Source organism: Juglans regia, chromosome 11 (genome assembly GCF_001411555.2).
Source record: "Juglans regia cultivar Chandler chromosome 11, Walnut 2.0, whole genome shotgun sequence".
Classification (NCBI taxonomy): Eukaryota; Viridiplantae; Streptophyta; class Magnoliopsida; order Fagales; family Juglandaceae; genus Juglans; species Juglans regia.
Window position 1 is genome coordinate 26,536,729 of NC_049911.1, and position 15,010 is coordinate 26,551,738.

The following is a 15,010-nucleotide window of genomic DNA, read 5'->3' on the forward strand; positions in this document are numbered from 1 at the left end:
TAGATTGCTAGCTACTTTTAATGCTTCTCTCTCACAAATCTCATGCATTCACTAAATTAAAATCATATAATCAGACCGAATCGGTAAAACCAGATGTACTGATTTAGGGAGATAACCGGTGCATAATCGATTTTAAAAATACAAAACCGGTACATACCGATTCGATACTAAATTTTATCCAAAACCAGACCGGACCCGTTACACCCATACCAGTACAGTATCAGTTTTTCAAATCTCAAAACCAATATATACTGATTCGTTTTTAAAATATATTCAAAACTGAATCGAATCAGACCGATTACACCCTAAACATAATTTCATTTTCTTTAAAATTAAACAATTCTTGAACCTTGGGATTCATAACCGGTTCAACGCAATCCCATATTCCAAACAATGATAACTCGTCACGACAATGTAACCCGACCCGATGTCAGTTACTACTGGAATTGGATTGGACTCGAATAAATTAGCTGCTACTGCTGCCGTTCACACTGCGTCAACAGCAAGCTCATTCGCTAGGGTTCATCGTGTCCGCGCCTCCTCCTACTCTTTCTTTCGTTGTGGAGAGAAAGATCCAAAGAAAGAACAAGTCCCTCGAAACCTCTTGGAGAAAAAGAGGAGGTCGAAGTCTACCCCTCGAACCCTTTGGATTGCTGATTTTTTTGGATGATTGCTTCTACTGCATTAGAGCATTGTTAGCTTTATCTTTCTGTAAATAGATTAGATTTATAGAAATGGTTAAGGTTTTGCGCTTCTTGACTGGGCCATTGTGTAGAATCTAATGCATTTCCGGTTTTAACTCTCTCTCTTTTTCTTACTTATCAAAAAAAAAACTCTCTCTCTTTTTCTTCTTTTTTAAAAAATAAAAAATTCAGCACTTAGTTTTTGGTTTTACATACAATAAAATATGATGAATCTTCGTATATGTCAAGGGATATTTTGAGATTGAATTGAATTCTCGCTGCCAAAAGTTGTGCGTATACATTTTATATTCAGTTGTTATTTACTCACAACAGACGGTATGAAAGCCATTGAGCTAGTCAACCAAAACCATGGAGCTTGGAGATTCCCAGCATGTCTTGTCTCAATAACTGTTAAAATCAAAATGTTTTGCACATTTCGTTCAAAATTAAAAGGAATTTTGTTTCTTGATTAGATGAAGGTACGAGGAAACCCCTTCCTTATATACTCTACTTCTCTTCACATGCTAGGACCTCTATGGTGCAGTGAAGTCTTAATCTTGATCCACGGTATTACTCATAAAACTACGTTATGTGTATTAATTTACTCACCATTGTAGAAAGACCTTAATTTACTGACCATTTTAGAACGGCTTACTTTAATGACCATTTTAGGATGATTTTACTGACCATTTTAGAATGACCCGCTGATGCACATATCTGCTAGTGTCGTGGTGTTTTGAAATTTTGAGCATGGTACTTGGGGACTTTTTTAGTGATGCTTATAAATATCATATGCATCACATTTTGATTTGGTTTCAAAACCTTTGCTCCAGATATTTTTGCTTGATAATCATTGGGTATTGTGCTCAGGAGGACATGGCTGGTGGTGACACGAAAAAGTCTAATGCTAAAGCGAGCAGTGGTGAGTGTTTTTCCCCATTGTATGGTGCTAGTTTTCCTGATGCTATTTATGTTGTAGCGGGCTACTTTTGCCTGATCCTGTGTATGCACATGCTTCCTTATGTGCATTCACATATACTTCTGACCGTTTTGAGAAGTCATCCTCCGCTTGTTCGAGTGTCTGATGCTGCTTAATTGATTTTACAGGGGGAAAGAAGAAGGAGGTGAAGAAGGAGACTGGTTTGGGAATAACCAATCGGAAGGATGATAATTTTGGGGAGTGGTATTCAGAGGTCTAACATACAATTCCATTATCTCATTTCAATATATATCATAATACTGTAATATTAAGTTGTCTCCCTTTACATATTTGATGATGATTCTCTAGTCAAAGTATAAATTAGTAGGGGAATGATCTCGTCATGATTACTTATAGAAAATCATATCATCATGATTGAATCCTTTCTCTTTAGGATATATTTCACAATGATTTAGGCCTTGTTTGGATAGTCTTTTTTTTTTTTTTTTTTATCAATAAAAGATAGATATTATATATATGAATGAAAAAGGTATAGCCCTTTTACACTGAAAGTATACGTAAGTGCTCCTAAATGCATTCTAAGAACGATAAATTAAAGACAAGAAATCATGAATATTGTCCCCATGCAAAACAATAGTGGAAAACTAACACATTAGAGTGTGGAGAAAAAAATTCTTCAACTCGGTCATTGTGCGTTCCTTATCTTCAAAGCACCTCGCATTCCTTTCCATCCAAGTACACCACATAATGCACAACGAAATCATCTTCCACACTGCAGCCACTTGTTGACAGCCTTGCAACTTTGTCCAACAACCCAACAAATCCACCACCCGGTCCACCCTCCAAGGCATAACCCAAGCAACATCAACCCTTTGAAAGATCTCATTCCACAACACCCTTGTTACCTCACAGTGTAATAAGAGATGGTCCACGGATTCTCCATTCTTTTTACACATGTAGCACCAATCCACCAATACACAACCTCTCTTTCTCAAATTGTCCGTGGTCAATATCTTCCCAAGAGCAGCATTCCAAACAAAAAAAGCTACTTTAGAAGGCACACGAGCTCTCCAAATATTCTTCCTTGGGAACAGAGTATTATCAAGATGTGTAGTCAAGATGCTATAATACGCCTTGACTGTACGTATCTTGTGATTATTAGACCTCCACTTCAAGCTATCTCGTTGTGCCATAGGAATCTCCATGGAATATAATAAGCTGAAAAAAAACTGAGACACTAGGTAATTCCCAATCATGGAAATCCCTATTAAACAGAATATTCCACTGGTGCGTACCATGAGAAAATAACCTCACATCCGCCACTGAGGCCTCCTTATTAGCTGCAATACGGTATAGAGCCGGAAAAACCCTTTCTAATGCCTGTTCTCCACACCACACATCTCGCCAAAATCTGATTCGATTGCCCTCACCAACTACAAAACGAATTTGATTTGCAAAGTATGGCCACCCCTTCCTTATATACTTCCATAATCCAACACCATACCCCCCTCTCACTTCATTAGAGCACCAACCACCAGCCCAATACCATATCTTTTTTTTTTGATAAGTAATAAGTTATTTCATTAATAAAAGTAGGCATAGCCCAGGTACACTAGAAGTATACATGTGATTATACCTATTTAAGCACTAGGAACAGTTACAAGGAAATCATGGAAGCTGCGACCATTCCAATCAAGAGCAATGGCCCACAAAAACAAAGTCTTCCAGAAAAAACTCCTAAACTCTTCCAAGGAACGTTTATGGTCCTCAAAAAATCTCTTGTTTCTTTCATTCCAAATACATATAGGAACCATCTTCCACACGGTTGCAATCTGTGGTGTCCTTGTGATCCCTCTCCAGCTTGCTAACAAATCAACCACCCTACCTGGCATCACCCATGCTATACCCATTCTACTGAGAAAATAAGTCCAAATATCTTGGGCAAACTCACAGTGTAAAAGTAAATGGTCCACCGTTTCACCACTATTTCTGCACAAACAGCACCAGTCCGTAATAATAAGGCCATGTCTTCTAAGATTCTCAATGGTCATGATCTTCCCTAGAGCTGCCGTCCAGACAAAAAATGCAGCCTTTGTAGGTGCTTTAGTCCTCCATATATTCTTCCAAGGGAAATTATGCCTTTGATGCATAGTAATAGAGTCATAAAAAGAGCATACCGAGAATTTTCCTTTTCTAGAATATCGCCATTCCATCATATCTTCCGTTGTGACAGCAATAGAAATGTTGTACAACATATTCAGAAATTCCACCAGCACCGTCACTTCCCAGTCATGTGCATCTTGAGTAAGGCTGATGTTCCACTCCTGTGAACCTTGATTAATAACCCGCAAATCGGCCACCATAGCTTCTTTTTCCCGTGCAATTCTAAAAATCATAGGATAAGCATCCTTCAAGGCCATGTCTCTCAACCACACATCTTGCCAGAAATTAATCCTACTACCATCCCCCAAACGCAGCCGAGTATCCAATACCATATCTAGCATCAATAATATCCTTCCACAATGATCCCCCATTCAAATGATATCCCCAAAGCCATTTTCCTAGTAAAGCTTTATTAAAGGTTTTCAAGTTACATACACCCAACCCCCCATTCACAACTGAGCCACATGCAGTCTTCCAACTCACTAAATGAAATTTTTTCTCCTCCCCCATGCCCCCCCATAAGAACGCTCTAAAGAGTTTCTCCATTCTGTTCATCACCCCTACATGCATAGGAAATAAAAATAAAAAATAAGTAGGGAGGTTAGTGAGAGTACTCTTGATAAGAGTGAGACAACCCCCTTTTGATAAATACACTCGTTTCCAACCTGCCAACCTATTATCTATCTTCTCCACTACCCCATCCCATATAACTCTATTCTTGAAAGTTGCTCCCAACTGAAGGCCCAGATATTTCATCGGGAAAGAAGAAACCTTACAATCCAGAAGGCTTGCTAAACTATAGATATTAGAGACCACACCCATAGGAACCATTTCAGATTTGCCCAGATTTACCTTTAGCCTTGACACTGCTTCAAAGCAGAGTAACAATGCTCGTAGAGTTTGGATCTGGCTTCTATTCGCTTCACAAAAAACTAACGTGATGTGAAATGATAGTAGGACTACCAGAACCATTGCCCACCTGAAAGCTAGATAAAAACCCTCCCCCAACAGCAGTCTGCACCATCCTACTTAAAATCTCTATAACTATAACAAAAAGAAGAGGAGATAGAGGATCTCCCTACCGCAGACCCCGTGAATTGTCAAAGAATCCAGCCTGTGTGCCGTTAACCAGAACTGAGAATCGGGTAGTTGAAATACAATGACGCATCCATGAAATGACACATCCATGAAATCCGCCTATCCCCAAAACCACATCTCTCAAGTGAGTATAATGGAAACTCCTAGTTTACGTGATCATATGCCTTCTCCATATCAAGCTTGCACAGCACACCTGAACCTCCCTCTCGTAATCTGTGGTCCAAACACTCATTTGCAATGAGTACTGAGTCAAGAATTTGTCTCCCACGAATAAATGCATTATGAGACTTGGAGATAATTTGTTCCAACACCGGACTAAGCCTGTTAGCAAGAACCTTCGAGATAATCTTATAAACACTGCTAACCAGGCTTATAGGCTGAAAGTCTTCAATTGTCAAAGCCCCGTGTTTCTTAGGAATGAGAGCAATAAAGGTCGCATTTAGGGATTTTTCAAACTTTTGAAGAAAGTAAAATTCATTGAAAACCTGCATATGAGATGAGATGATCTGTGAATGATAGTGAAATGGTTTGTGGATAGTAATGAAATGGTTTGAACTAAGATGTTTTATGGGGTTTTGGGAAAGGAGAAAAAAAAGTTGAATAAAAATATTATAAAGTTAAAATATTGTTAGAATATAATTTTTTAATATTAATTTTGTTTTGAGATTTGAAAAAGTTGTATTGTTTTTTGTGTTTTATTTGGAAGTTTGGGAAAGTTGTAATGATTAGATGAAAAAGTTGAAGATATGAAATTGAAAAGTGTTTGTGTTTGTGGTGTTTGGATGTTGAGATGAGATGATCTTGCAATCCAAATAGGGCCTTAGTGATTTGAGATTGAAAGAGAGATGGGATAATATAGGCAGTTGTCAGAGGATAGGTCTCTTAGCATTTAATTGTGTGAAGAAACTGATATGTATCCTGTATTATCACCGCACAGAATTACAATTCGTCATGGAATTCTTAAGAAAAACTGCCAGGTTTTAATACATGTAGTTCAGGGAACAGACTTGAGTATACATATCCAAAAAAAGGCAACAAACTTTAGTGAAATATTTGATGTTCAGGCCTTTATTATCAATTAATCCTATATTGGCTGGTGTAGGTGGTTGTCAATGCTGAATTGATCGAGTACTATGATATCTCAGGCTGTTATATACTGAGGCCATGGGCGATGTCGATCTGGGAGATCATGCAAGTGAGTTTGAAGTGCTATTTAAATTCTTTGTTGTTGTTCATTCGACATAGATGACACTTCACATCCTTTGTTGAAATTTCTGTAAATGGTAGTTTTGAGGATATAAACCTGAAGCACCCCCCTGGTTATTTCCATCTGTTTGCGGGGCTGTGGTTTTCTTTTTTCTCTCTTTCTTTTTTTTTTTGCTTTACTTTTCCAGATTTAATGTCTGGTATGATTAATTTTACATTAATCTATATGTGCAGACATTCTTTGATGCTGAAATAAAGAAAATGAACATCCAGAACTGCTACTTCCCTCTTTTTGTTTCTCCTGGCGTGTTGCAGAAGGAGAAGGATCATGTTGAGGGTTTTGCTCCTGAGGTGAAATTTGAAATATTTTTCTTTCACAATATTTTATTGTGGTATTTATCTTCACTCATTTTATTCTGGCAATAACATTCGGAACTTATTTTGTGCTCCAATTAACACACCGGTACTAGAGTAAATCGGAAACTGAAATGCTCTTTAAAATTTTTCTTTTTAAAAGTGTACTTTTCCTGATCTTGGAGACATTACTGCTAATCTAGAGTGCAGCACAACTTGGTTCATTGTTTGTTTCTTTTTGTGGGATTTGTTATTACTATATGCGTTCTATATTGGTGCAGAGTTCATATATATGTACTTTTTTGTTAAACTGGGGAAAGGGCTTAAACTATTTTATGTCGATGGTTCTTCGTTGATGGAAATATTTTATTCCCTGATAATTTTTGAAATCCGATTGTTTTCATGAGAATTCAATTTATTAAAAGAGAAGGTTGCCAACCACATTGGTTCTTGGGTTTGCTTAGGTCGCGTGGGTGACAAAATCTGGGGAGTCTGATTTGGAAGTGCCTATAGCCATTCGCCCAACCAGTGAGACAGTCATGTATCCCTATTATTCCAAGTGGATTAGGGGACACCGTGACTTGCCATTGAAACTTAATCAATGGTGTAATGTTGTGCGATGGGAATTCAGCAATCCCACACCATTTATCAGGTAGTTGATTTCTGTTTTTTTCTTCTTTTTTACTTGTATTGGAAATTTGGAATTCATTCAACCATGTTGCTGGCATGCATTGGTTCCTGAAATGGAGATGGGATGACGTTTTTTGTATGGGTAAAAATAGAAACAGACACAAGGAAATCATTAGGATTTTTTTTTTTCACATCATCCCATCACTGCTGTTAAGTTTTTATCAGCTGAATAACCTTCTTTCAAGTTGGATGACTGTTTGAAGAGGACCTATTGATTTATCTAGAATCAATTATAGTAATAGGTTGCATGTGTTTCTGGTTGCAGGAGTCGCGAGTTTCTTTGGCAGGAAGGGCATACTGCTTTTGCAACAAAAGCAGAGGCAGAAGCAGAGGTATGAAACTCCGCTCTTTGGATTGTGATGTATCCCCAAAATTTTATCCCGAGTCTTTCTTTTGAAATTAATGGAAAAGCAAGAGACTGGTTGGTAGCTTTTTTTCCTCTTAATTGTTGATATGCACTTTCATCCCAAGTTATAAGCTGCAGTATCTTATCTTCTCATTGATACCAGAAGTGGCACTCGCCGTCCTGTATAATTAGGAGTTTCTCAATTTTTTTCTTCATCTAATATCTTCCGTTGCATTGTGCACCGCATGATGTTCTTGTATTCAACTATCCTACATTTGTGGTCTTTTGTTTACTTCACACTTTTGCAGTTGATTATGAACTAATTATTGCAGTTGTCTTCACAATCATGTCAAGTTGTTTGCTACCACTACGAACCAAATTCTGTATTTCAGAAATTCAATAGATAAGAAGCTCCAGATAATAAAACTATTAATATATAAGCATTTCAGGATATGAAATCTTTGCTTATTCTGCATAATGAAAATAAATGAAGAACAAAAAGATTACAGTAGCACTTGTTTTAAGAAAAAGTTGAACTTATTTGTGTCTTCATACTACCATCAGATGTTATAATTGCAACAAGCGTGTGACACCCTTCTGATTCATTATCACCAAAAAATATATATTTTTTAAAAAGGCTAGTATGTCTGTGCTATATGTTTTCACACTCCTGTCAGCCAATTTTTTTTCTTCTTTCCCCCCCATGAAAAGGCGATTCTTATCTTTCATTTTTACATTAGAACAGGGGCGCATGGGTGCCATAGTTTACAAATATCATCGGTTTAGTATCTCTCCTATTTCAGGTGCTAGATATTTTGGAGCTTTATAGACGAATATATGAAGAATTCTTGGCTATTCCTGTTGTGAAGGGAAAGAAGAGTGAATTGGAGAAATTCGCTGGCGGACTATACACCACTAGTGTTGAGGTTTATGATAACTAAATGTGCACGTTTAATTGATCCTCTGTCTTATTTGACAGAGATTGAACACTTGGTGCTGAAACTTGTTTTTTTTCAAATATGTCCTGTGTACTGTATGTCAGGCATTTATTCCAAACAATGGACGTGGTATACAAGGTGCAACTTCACATTGTTTGGGTCAAAATTTTGCAAAAATGTTTGAGATAAACTTTGAAGATGAAAAGGGAGAGAAGGGTATGGTCTGGCAGAATTCATGGGCCTATAGCACTCGAACGGTAATTTTTTGACATTTATTAACTATTTTTGTTGAACAGTTATAATTAATCAGCCCGTATATTTCCTTGGCAGTAGAAAAGGAAATTAAAAAAAAGGAACATGCCTGGTTTCCAGTTACTTTTTGACTTTTATGGTTTTTTTTTTTGGGGGTGTTGGTGGTTATTAGATGGGGGTTGGAATGGTGTATTTGCACATTAGCATGCATTTTTGCAGACATCTGCCATTCTGTTGATACAGATTGATCCCTTTTTTCCCTTCTTTTAAAAATATTACTGGTTATGTTCAGATTGGTGTGATGGTAATGGTTCATGGGGATGATAAAGGCTTGGTGCTACCACCTAAAGTAGCATCGGTCCAGGTTATTGTAATTCCTGTGCCATATAAAGATGCTGATACTAAGGGAATTTTTGATGCCTGTTCTGCCACGGTGGATGCCTTGTCTGAGGCAGGTATTCGTGCTAAGGCAGACTTTAGAGATAACTATTCTCCTGGTTGGAAGTACTCCAATTGGGAAATGAAAGGCGTTCCTCTAAGAATTGAAATTGGGCCAAAAGACTTGGCTAATAATCAGGTCAGCTAGCCTATCTTTATTTTTCGACTTTGTTACTTGCTTCCGGGTTTATTCCATATCTCATTGGCAGCACCTACTGTCTTATGTTTTTTATTCAACAGTTGAATAACCAGAGAATGAACCTTGAATTTATTCACAGGTACGTGCTGTTCGCCGTGACAATTCATCAAAAATAGATATCCCTAGGGCCAGCTTGGTTGAGCAGGTGAAAGAAATGCTAGATAAAATTCAACATAGTCTGTTTGATGTTGCAAAACAAAAGCGAGAGGCATGCCTTCAGACTGTAAACACTTGGGATGAATTTGTGGAAGCACTTGGCCAAAGGAAATTGATCTTAGCTCCTTGGTGTGATGAGGAGGTATAATATTGAATTCCCCAAGTTATGCACTTGCCTATATAGTTTTATTTGCCACTTGGTATCACAAGATTTTCCGTTGATTGTAGGGAGCCATTAATCCATGGCTTTTTTCAAATTTAAAGCAGTGAAATTGTTACAATGCTATGGTCATTAAAAAAAAGCAAGATTTTCCATTGATTTTTTGCATTTTAAATAATGTATAAGTTCAAAATCTTCAATGGGTATTTACCCTTATGTAAATACTTGAATGTATTTCTTTTAGCTTTTGCTTTCATATTGCTCACTGTGCAAATTTTTATCGTAAGTTACGTTTTTTCATGCATAGAGGGAATGTTCTCTCAAGAGGCTGCAAACAGTACTTGAACTTCCTTTTTCCTCATCTCTTTTCCTTTTTGTGCTTTTTTTAAATTTCTTTGAACATGGTTTATTTGTTGTGCAATTCTTGAAGGAAGTGGAAAAAGATGTGAAAGCAAGGACAAAAGGTGAGATGGGAGCAGCTAAGAGCCTTTGTTCCCCATTTGACCAGCCAGAGCTCCCAGAAGGTACCCACCCCCTATATGTTTCATGTCAGGGTTGCATGTTCATTCAATGATATGGTATTTAAAATGAACCAAGCAGAATTTGACGCTGCCAGAGGTTAACTAAGTGTAGATTTTCCAGAATTTTTTTTATACTGGCTATTCCCTGTGAATGTTCTCGCTTATGTCTGTGACAGTGTAGGATGACGCAACATCTTGCCATTGAATGAACAAATTCCCCGGAGACATCTATGTGCACCGAATGATTTATCTGATTCATGATATGATTTCGTTTTGGATTGCATGTCTTATGGAATATTGCTTTTAAGGTCTTTTATGTTGGGTAATTTTTCACAGGTACTAAATGCTTTGCTTCGGGAAAGCCTGCAAAAAAGTGGACCTACTGGGGCCGGAGTTACTAGATTATTTGGTTTTGTCTCGATTCTCTTCTTTTGATGTTTCGCAATCTTATAGACATGCCAAGGAGTGAAGAATTATTCTAAGGAACCAAAAAGGGACATTAATTTCCATAGACATACAAGGATACACCGTACATGGTTTTTATTATTAATACTTATTAATCAATTTGTTGTGTGGTTCCTGCTTGAAATAGGCATTTTGTTGATCTCTTAATTATATGTTTCTATGTGGAGGTTTGATCTCGTGCAGTTATCTGTTCTCGTTTTTTTGGTTACAAGTCTCTGGGCGTTATCTAGTGACCTTGGGTGCGAATCCCCAAATAATTTCAGTTCTTCCCACAATTTCTTTTATCTTGTGATTATGTATCTACAAGGAAAGACCTGATGAATTTGGTTCTCCATTTGCTTGAAACTTGTTCTGCGTAGGATTACATGTGTGGATACATCTTTCGATCTTTCCATCTATCCATTTTTCTTAAAACGGAGTTAGTATATTTTCTTATTTTTGCTTATAACTCATGTTTTAAATTCGAGTTGTTTTGATTATTATGAATAAAATAGATATAAAAAATAATGATGATGTTGAGTTGAACGAGCCCTTCATTACTGTAGCATCTAAATGGAAGATAGAAAGCGGTACCTATTGGTAGGTCAAGATGCAAATTAAATCACCTGTATTTTATGGTGCAAATTGAAAAGTGTAATTTGAGTATTATATACAGTTTTAAGGCGTGGAAGCCTTTAGAATTTTTTTGGTATGAAAATTATATGAATTTTTTGCATGAATTTTTTTTTAAAGGGATTACATGCTGTTTGTATATCTTTGGACTATACAAATCATTTTTCAAATAATATATAGTTGAAGAGTGTAATTACTCCTAAAATATTTCATGAATTCCCCTTATTTACAAGGACTTGTATACTAAAACAATTACGAGAACATAAATAAAACCATAAGATCAATTAAAAAAACATTCCCAAAGATCTTGACATATCCTGAGGCATGTAGACGGAGTGAACCATTGCAAAAATTTGATATATCATTATTCAGGGTCTTGAAAGAAGCTATCAAACTCACACGACCAATAAGATGTGCGAGTTGGTCTCAAGCAACTGCTTCTGGACAGCAGCCTTTCCATCCCTCCCTTTCTGCCATGGGTTCAAACTCCTTTCATGACTGTTCATCGTACATGCCACTGACATGGTGCATCAGGCATTGCAATTGTGTTGATGCAATTGGTTCCATGATTTATTTCTTCACCATTTTCTCAAAAAGCTGGTTAATGGCATTTCCTTTAGCCTGTATTTTGTGAGAGACTAGAAAAATATATAATTTTAACAAGATCAACGTACATAAACAAGAAAAATAAGATGTCTACCCTGTACTAGTAACATTTACCTTCACTCCAATCGCCATTGCTGTTCTGAGTTTAAAAAGTTCACCCAACCTCAACGAGCCTCCTTTCTTATCTTTGACAAGGATCAGTGGAACGCTCCTTGATGATGCCAAGATTGGAAGATGCTTTGTCAGCCACCAAGGGTTGCAATCAGAAGCCAACAATACAACCTAAAAACTCAAAATGGGATTGGTTACCTATGTTGGACCAAGAAATCAACTATGGTGAACTACTGACAGAACTCAATGAACATAATCACTCCTTGAAAGATATAGCCACCATTAAGGTGAAAATGAAATATATTGTTCACTTCCCCATAATTAAATTTTCTTCTCCCGTTCTAGTCTAAAAAAAAATGTTCTCCTGTCATAACCGTCCATATTTGTAGAATTGTTCAGCTTCCTCTTATTATGAAGTTCTTGTCTACATTCCATTGATCGATTGTAATAGATTTTAATGGCATGAATACTCATGACTTTCTTGTATCTTTAGACAATCATGCATTGGTGTTGCTCTTCTATATGTCCCATGTACTTGGGCTATGCCTACTTTTCTTAGCAATAACATTCTTCTTTACTGATCAAAAAAATGAAGTTCTTGTCTACACAGTGGAACAGAAATATGCATTCTCAAGTTTGTAATGCACATGGAGAGTGACGGCTACAGAAGCAGGTTTTTTTTTTTTATGAAAGCTATCCCCATTATGCTACAGCAGCAGGTTGAAGGAATTATCTCACACAAGAATAATAAAATAAATCAAAGGGACATGTTGAGGTGATAAACAACACAGAAATATTTAAATAAGGTCTTGATATGATATATTTGAGAATGAATTTAGGAATAGGTTTATGTCTATAAGTTTGGGTTCAACAATGTTTTATCCGCACGCAATTTCAACATGAGACCCTAACAAAAGGACACTAACCTGAAGCTGGTCCATATGATTGCTGCAAATTGAATGGGGCTGTTGAGTTGAGCTTCTCACTTGAGCAATTGGTGGCATCCGTTCAAGGACACGAGTGACATCATTGACCCCAATTGAGAACTGTTGCTAAAAAAAATACACATGTATCAAACATAGATTGACTTTGAGTCAATCATGATTTCACGGAACACAAAATCAAAACATGGGTAAGAAAAACCTTGAACCATATTTTTTCAGGTAAGGAGTTCCCATCCCGGAGTCTTGCTGATCTCCCTGTAGAATGACATTAATGATAATAGTCATATAATCATGAATGAGAATCTGAGTTCACAGACTAAATGAGAAGTAACAAGTTGAATAGATCAGCCAAAATCATAACCGAGTAAATTTGATACAGCCAATCTGAACACAAACACTTTTGGGAGTCAGGCCCAACCGGCAACTTTTAGAATAAAACACAATAATGAATACAAATAAAGGAAAATATTAAAAAACAGTTCAAATAGATATGTGGCGACATAAAGTTTGTAACGTACGCCAATGGAAGATAAATTGAAGCACGAGAACAGGGTATATGGTACGGGTACCATTAACAAGTGAAACAAAATTAAATTCCAAAGATGAAAAAAATAGAATTTATCTATACTGGGATTGAAGTTTAATCTCCGAACCGATTTGAGAAGAGAAGCAAGACGTTCCCCTTCATAGTAACTACAAATAAAATTTATTCACAAAAATATAACATATTGTTCAGGATCCAAAGGAAAAAAAAACTGATTAGAAAAGCACCCACAATAGTAAATCTCACGTACTCTTGCTCTTGAGGAGGAACAAAGCTTGCTTTCGAGATAGTTGCGTGTTTTTTAGAAGCTTTCTTTCTACTTGGCATGGTCGCCTTCAATCTCTGCTTTGCCCGCTAAGTGCTTGAAGAAAAGCTCCCAGAAATTATAATCCGTATTATGGGTCCAAGTGCCCGGGGGTCCAGCTTGAAGCCCATTCAGGTTTCATATGGCAAATCTGGGTCTCTTGTGTCATAACCTCTGTTTGGTTAGTTGAAATAAAAAGCAATATGAGTTAAGATTAATATTAGATACAGTTATGCGTTGTGTAAGTTTCGTGCATTTCTTTTAAAAAAGAATGAAATCTAATATTAAAAAATTAATTTATTCATATGAGCCTATTTTTACTCACTTTTTTCAAAAGGAGTGTACAACGCTCGCACATTTTATGACTGTAAATATAATTTTTAATAAATTAATAAAGTTTCTTATTTTTACACAGATGTGTTTTTTTTAAAAAAAAAAATGAGATGAAGATAGAAGAGTGGCATATAGAACAGGAAATCCAACAAATTAGATTTGATTATAAGCTTATTTTATATTCCTAAAAACTTGCGATTTATCTTAAAACCTTTTAACCCTAATGTGAATATCATCGTTATTGAATCACGTAAATCCTTGTGTTATATAAATAAGCGGTAATGAATAGTGATTGAAAAAGAGTACAACAGCACCAAATTAATGCATACTGCCATGGCAGCCAAAATTCCAAATAAATATAGCAGTATAGCTTTGTAATCATCCTTTTTCCGAAGTTATAATGAAGACTGAAGTCCATGGAAATGTTGGAAACTACAAAAAATGAGACACCTCCATATTAAATACTTGAACAAGAGGTGGTCCTCCTCCGGACTTTCTCGGGTCCAACCAAAACAATACATAAACTAATACACACACAGACAGACAGACAGGTGGATCCAAAAACAAGTTATGTTTGTACATGTGGTTGGGTCATGGGGATGATTTGTGACCATATAAAAAGGCTGAAAACGAAATCATGTGGTCACCACCTCTATTAACAATACACGTACATGATGTTCATGCACATATTTAATCAAATTTGACGTATATTTAGCATTCTAACAACTTAGGAAGAGGTCAATAAGGACGTTTAATACCATTAAGCAACGTCCTTCTTCACTAAAAGGCAATGGGATTTGACAATTTGAAGCCAATTCTACTATCACTTTTCTTTCTCCAAGGCATCACCCATGTGCCAAATTCGCTATCCATCCCTCTCGAAAAGTACGCACGCGCGTTGTGATTTTAAATTATCGAAAATTTTATATCTTATACCTCAAACTATT

At 36.5% G+C, this 15,010-nt stretch overlaps 2 protein-coding genes across 7 annotated transcripts; one reads left to right on the forward strand and one right to left on the reverse strand.

The window, feature by feature from the left end:
• Positions 1-412: 412 nt before the first annotated feature.
• LOC109007779 (proline--tRNA ligase, cytoplasmic-like) lies at positions 413-10,733 on the forward strand. Of its 3 annotated transcripts, XM_018987624.2 has the most exons (14): positions 511-621; positions 1,212-1,250; positions 1,554-1,605; positions 1,791-1,876; positions 5,987-6,079; positions 6,325-6,441; positions 6,909-7,096; positions 7,400-7,466; positions 8,284-8,406; positions 8,523-8,675; positions 8,963-9,247; positions 9,387-9,605; positions 10,054-10,147; positions 10,481-10,733. In XM_018987624.2, exons 3-14 carry the CDS (start codon positions 1,560-1,562, stop codon positions 10,543-10,545), a joined length of 1,536 nt encoding a protein of 511 aa, XP_018843169.1. In that variant the 5' UTR covers positions 511-621; positions 1,212-1,250; positions 1,554-1,559; the 3' UTR covers positions 10,546-10,733. The 3 variants fall into 3 exon arrangements, with proteins under 3 accessions (XP_018843166.1, XP_018843167.1, XP_018843169.1); XM_018987621.2 differs by lacking the exon at positions 1,212-1,250 and having other exon boundaries at positions 413-621; positions 1,517-1,605; XM_018987622.2 differs by lacking the exon at positions 1,212-1,250 and having other exon boundaries at positions 440-621.
• A 631-nt stretch (positions 10,734-11,364) lies between these two features.
• LOC109007778 lies at positions 11,365-13,796 on the reverse strand. Of its 4 annotated transcripts, none has more exons than XM_018987618.2 (6): positions 13,677-13,796; positions 13,511-13,575; positions 13,082-13,137; positions 12,865-12,984; positions 11,942-12,109; positions 11,365-11,859 (listed from the first exon to the last, which is right to left on the reverse strand). In XM_018987618.2, the coding sequence occupies exons 1-6, from the start codon at positions 13,751-13,753 to the stop codon at positions 11,800-11,802; spliced, it is 546 nt and encodes a 181-aa protein (XP_018843163.1). In that variant the 5' UTR covers positions 13,754-13,796; the 3' UTR covers positions 11,365-11,799. The 4 variants fall into 4 exon arrangements, with proteins under 4 accessions (XP_018843163.1, XP_018843162.1, XP_018843165.1 ...); XM_018987617.2 differs by having other exon boundaries at positions 12,865-12,990; XM_018987620.2 differs by having other exon boundaries at positions 11,366-11,818; positions 12,865-12,990.
• Positions 13,797-15,010: the final 1,214 nt, after the last annotated feature.

Coding starts and splice junctions, on each gene's coding strand:
- LOC109007779 (XM_018987621.2), top strand. CDS start 428: ATGTCAGTTACTACTGGAATTGGATTGGACTCGAATAAATTAGCTGCT. Junction 1,606..1,790: donor TAATGCTAAAGCGAGCAGTG/GTGAGTGTTTTT, acceptor TTGATTTTACAG/GGGGAAAGAAGAAGGAGGTG. Junction 8,407..8,522: donor TATACACCACTAGTGTTGAG/GTTTATGATAAC, acceptor ACTGTATGTCAG/GCATTTATTCCAAACAATGG.
- LOC109007778 (XM_018987617.2), bottom strand. CDS start 13,753: ATGCCAAGTAGAAAGAAAGCTTCTAAAAAACACGCAACTATCTCGAAA. Junction 13,576..13,676: donor GTTCCTCCTCAAGAGCAAGA/GTACGTGAGATT, acceptor TTTTATTTGTAG/TTACTATGAAGGGGAACGTC. Junction 11,860..11,941: donor CAATGGCGATTGGAGTGAAG/GTAAATGTTACT, acceptor ATATTTTTCTAG/TCTCTCACAAAATACAGGCT.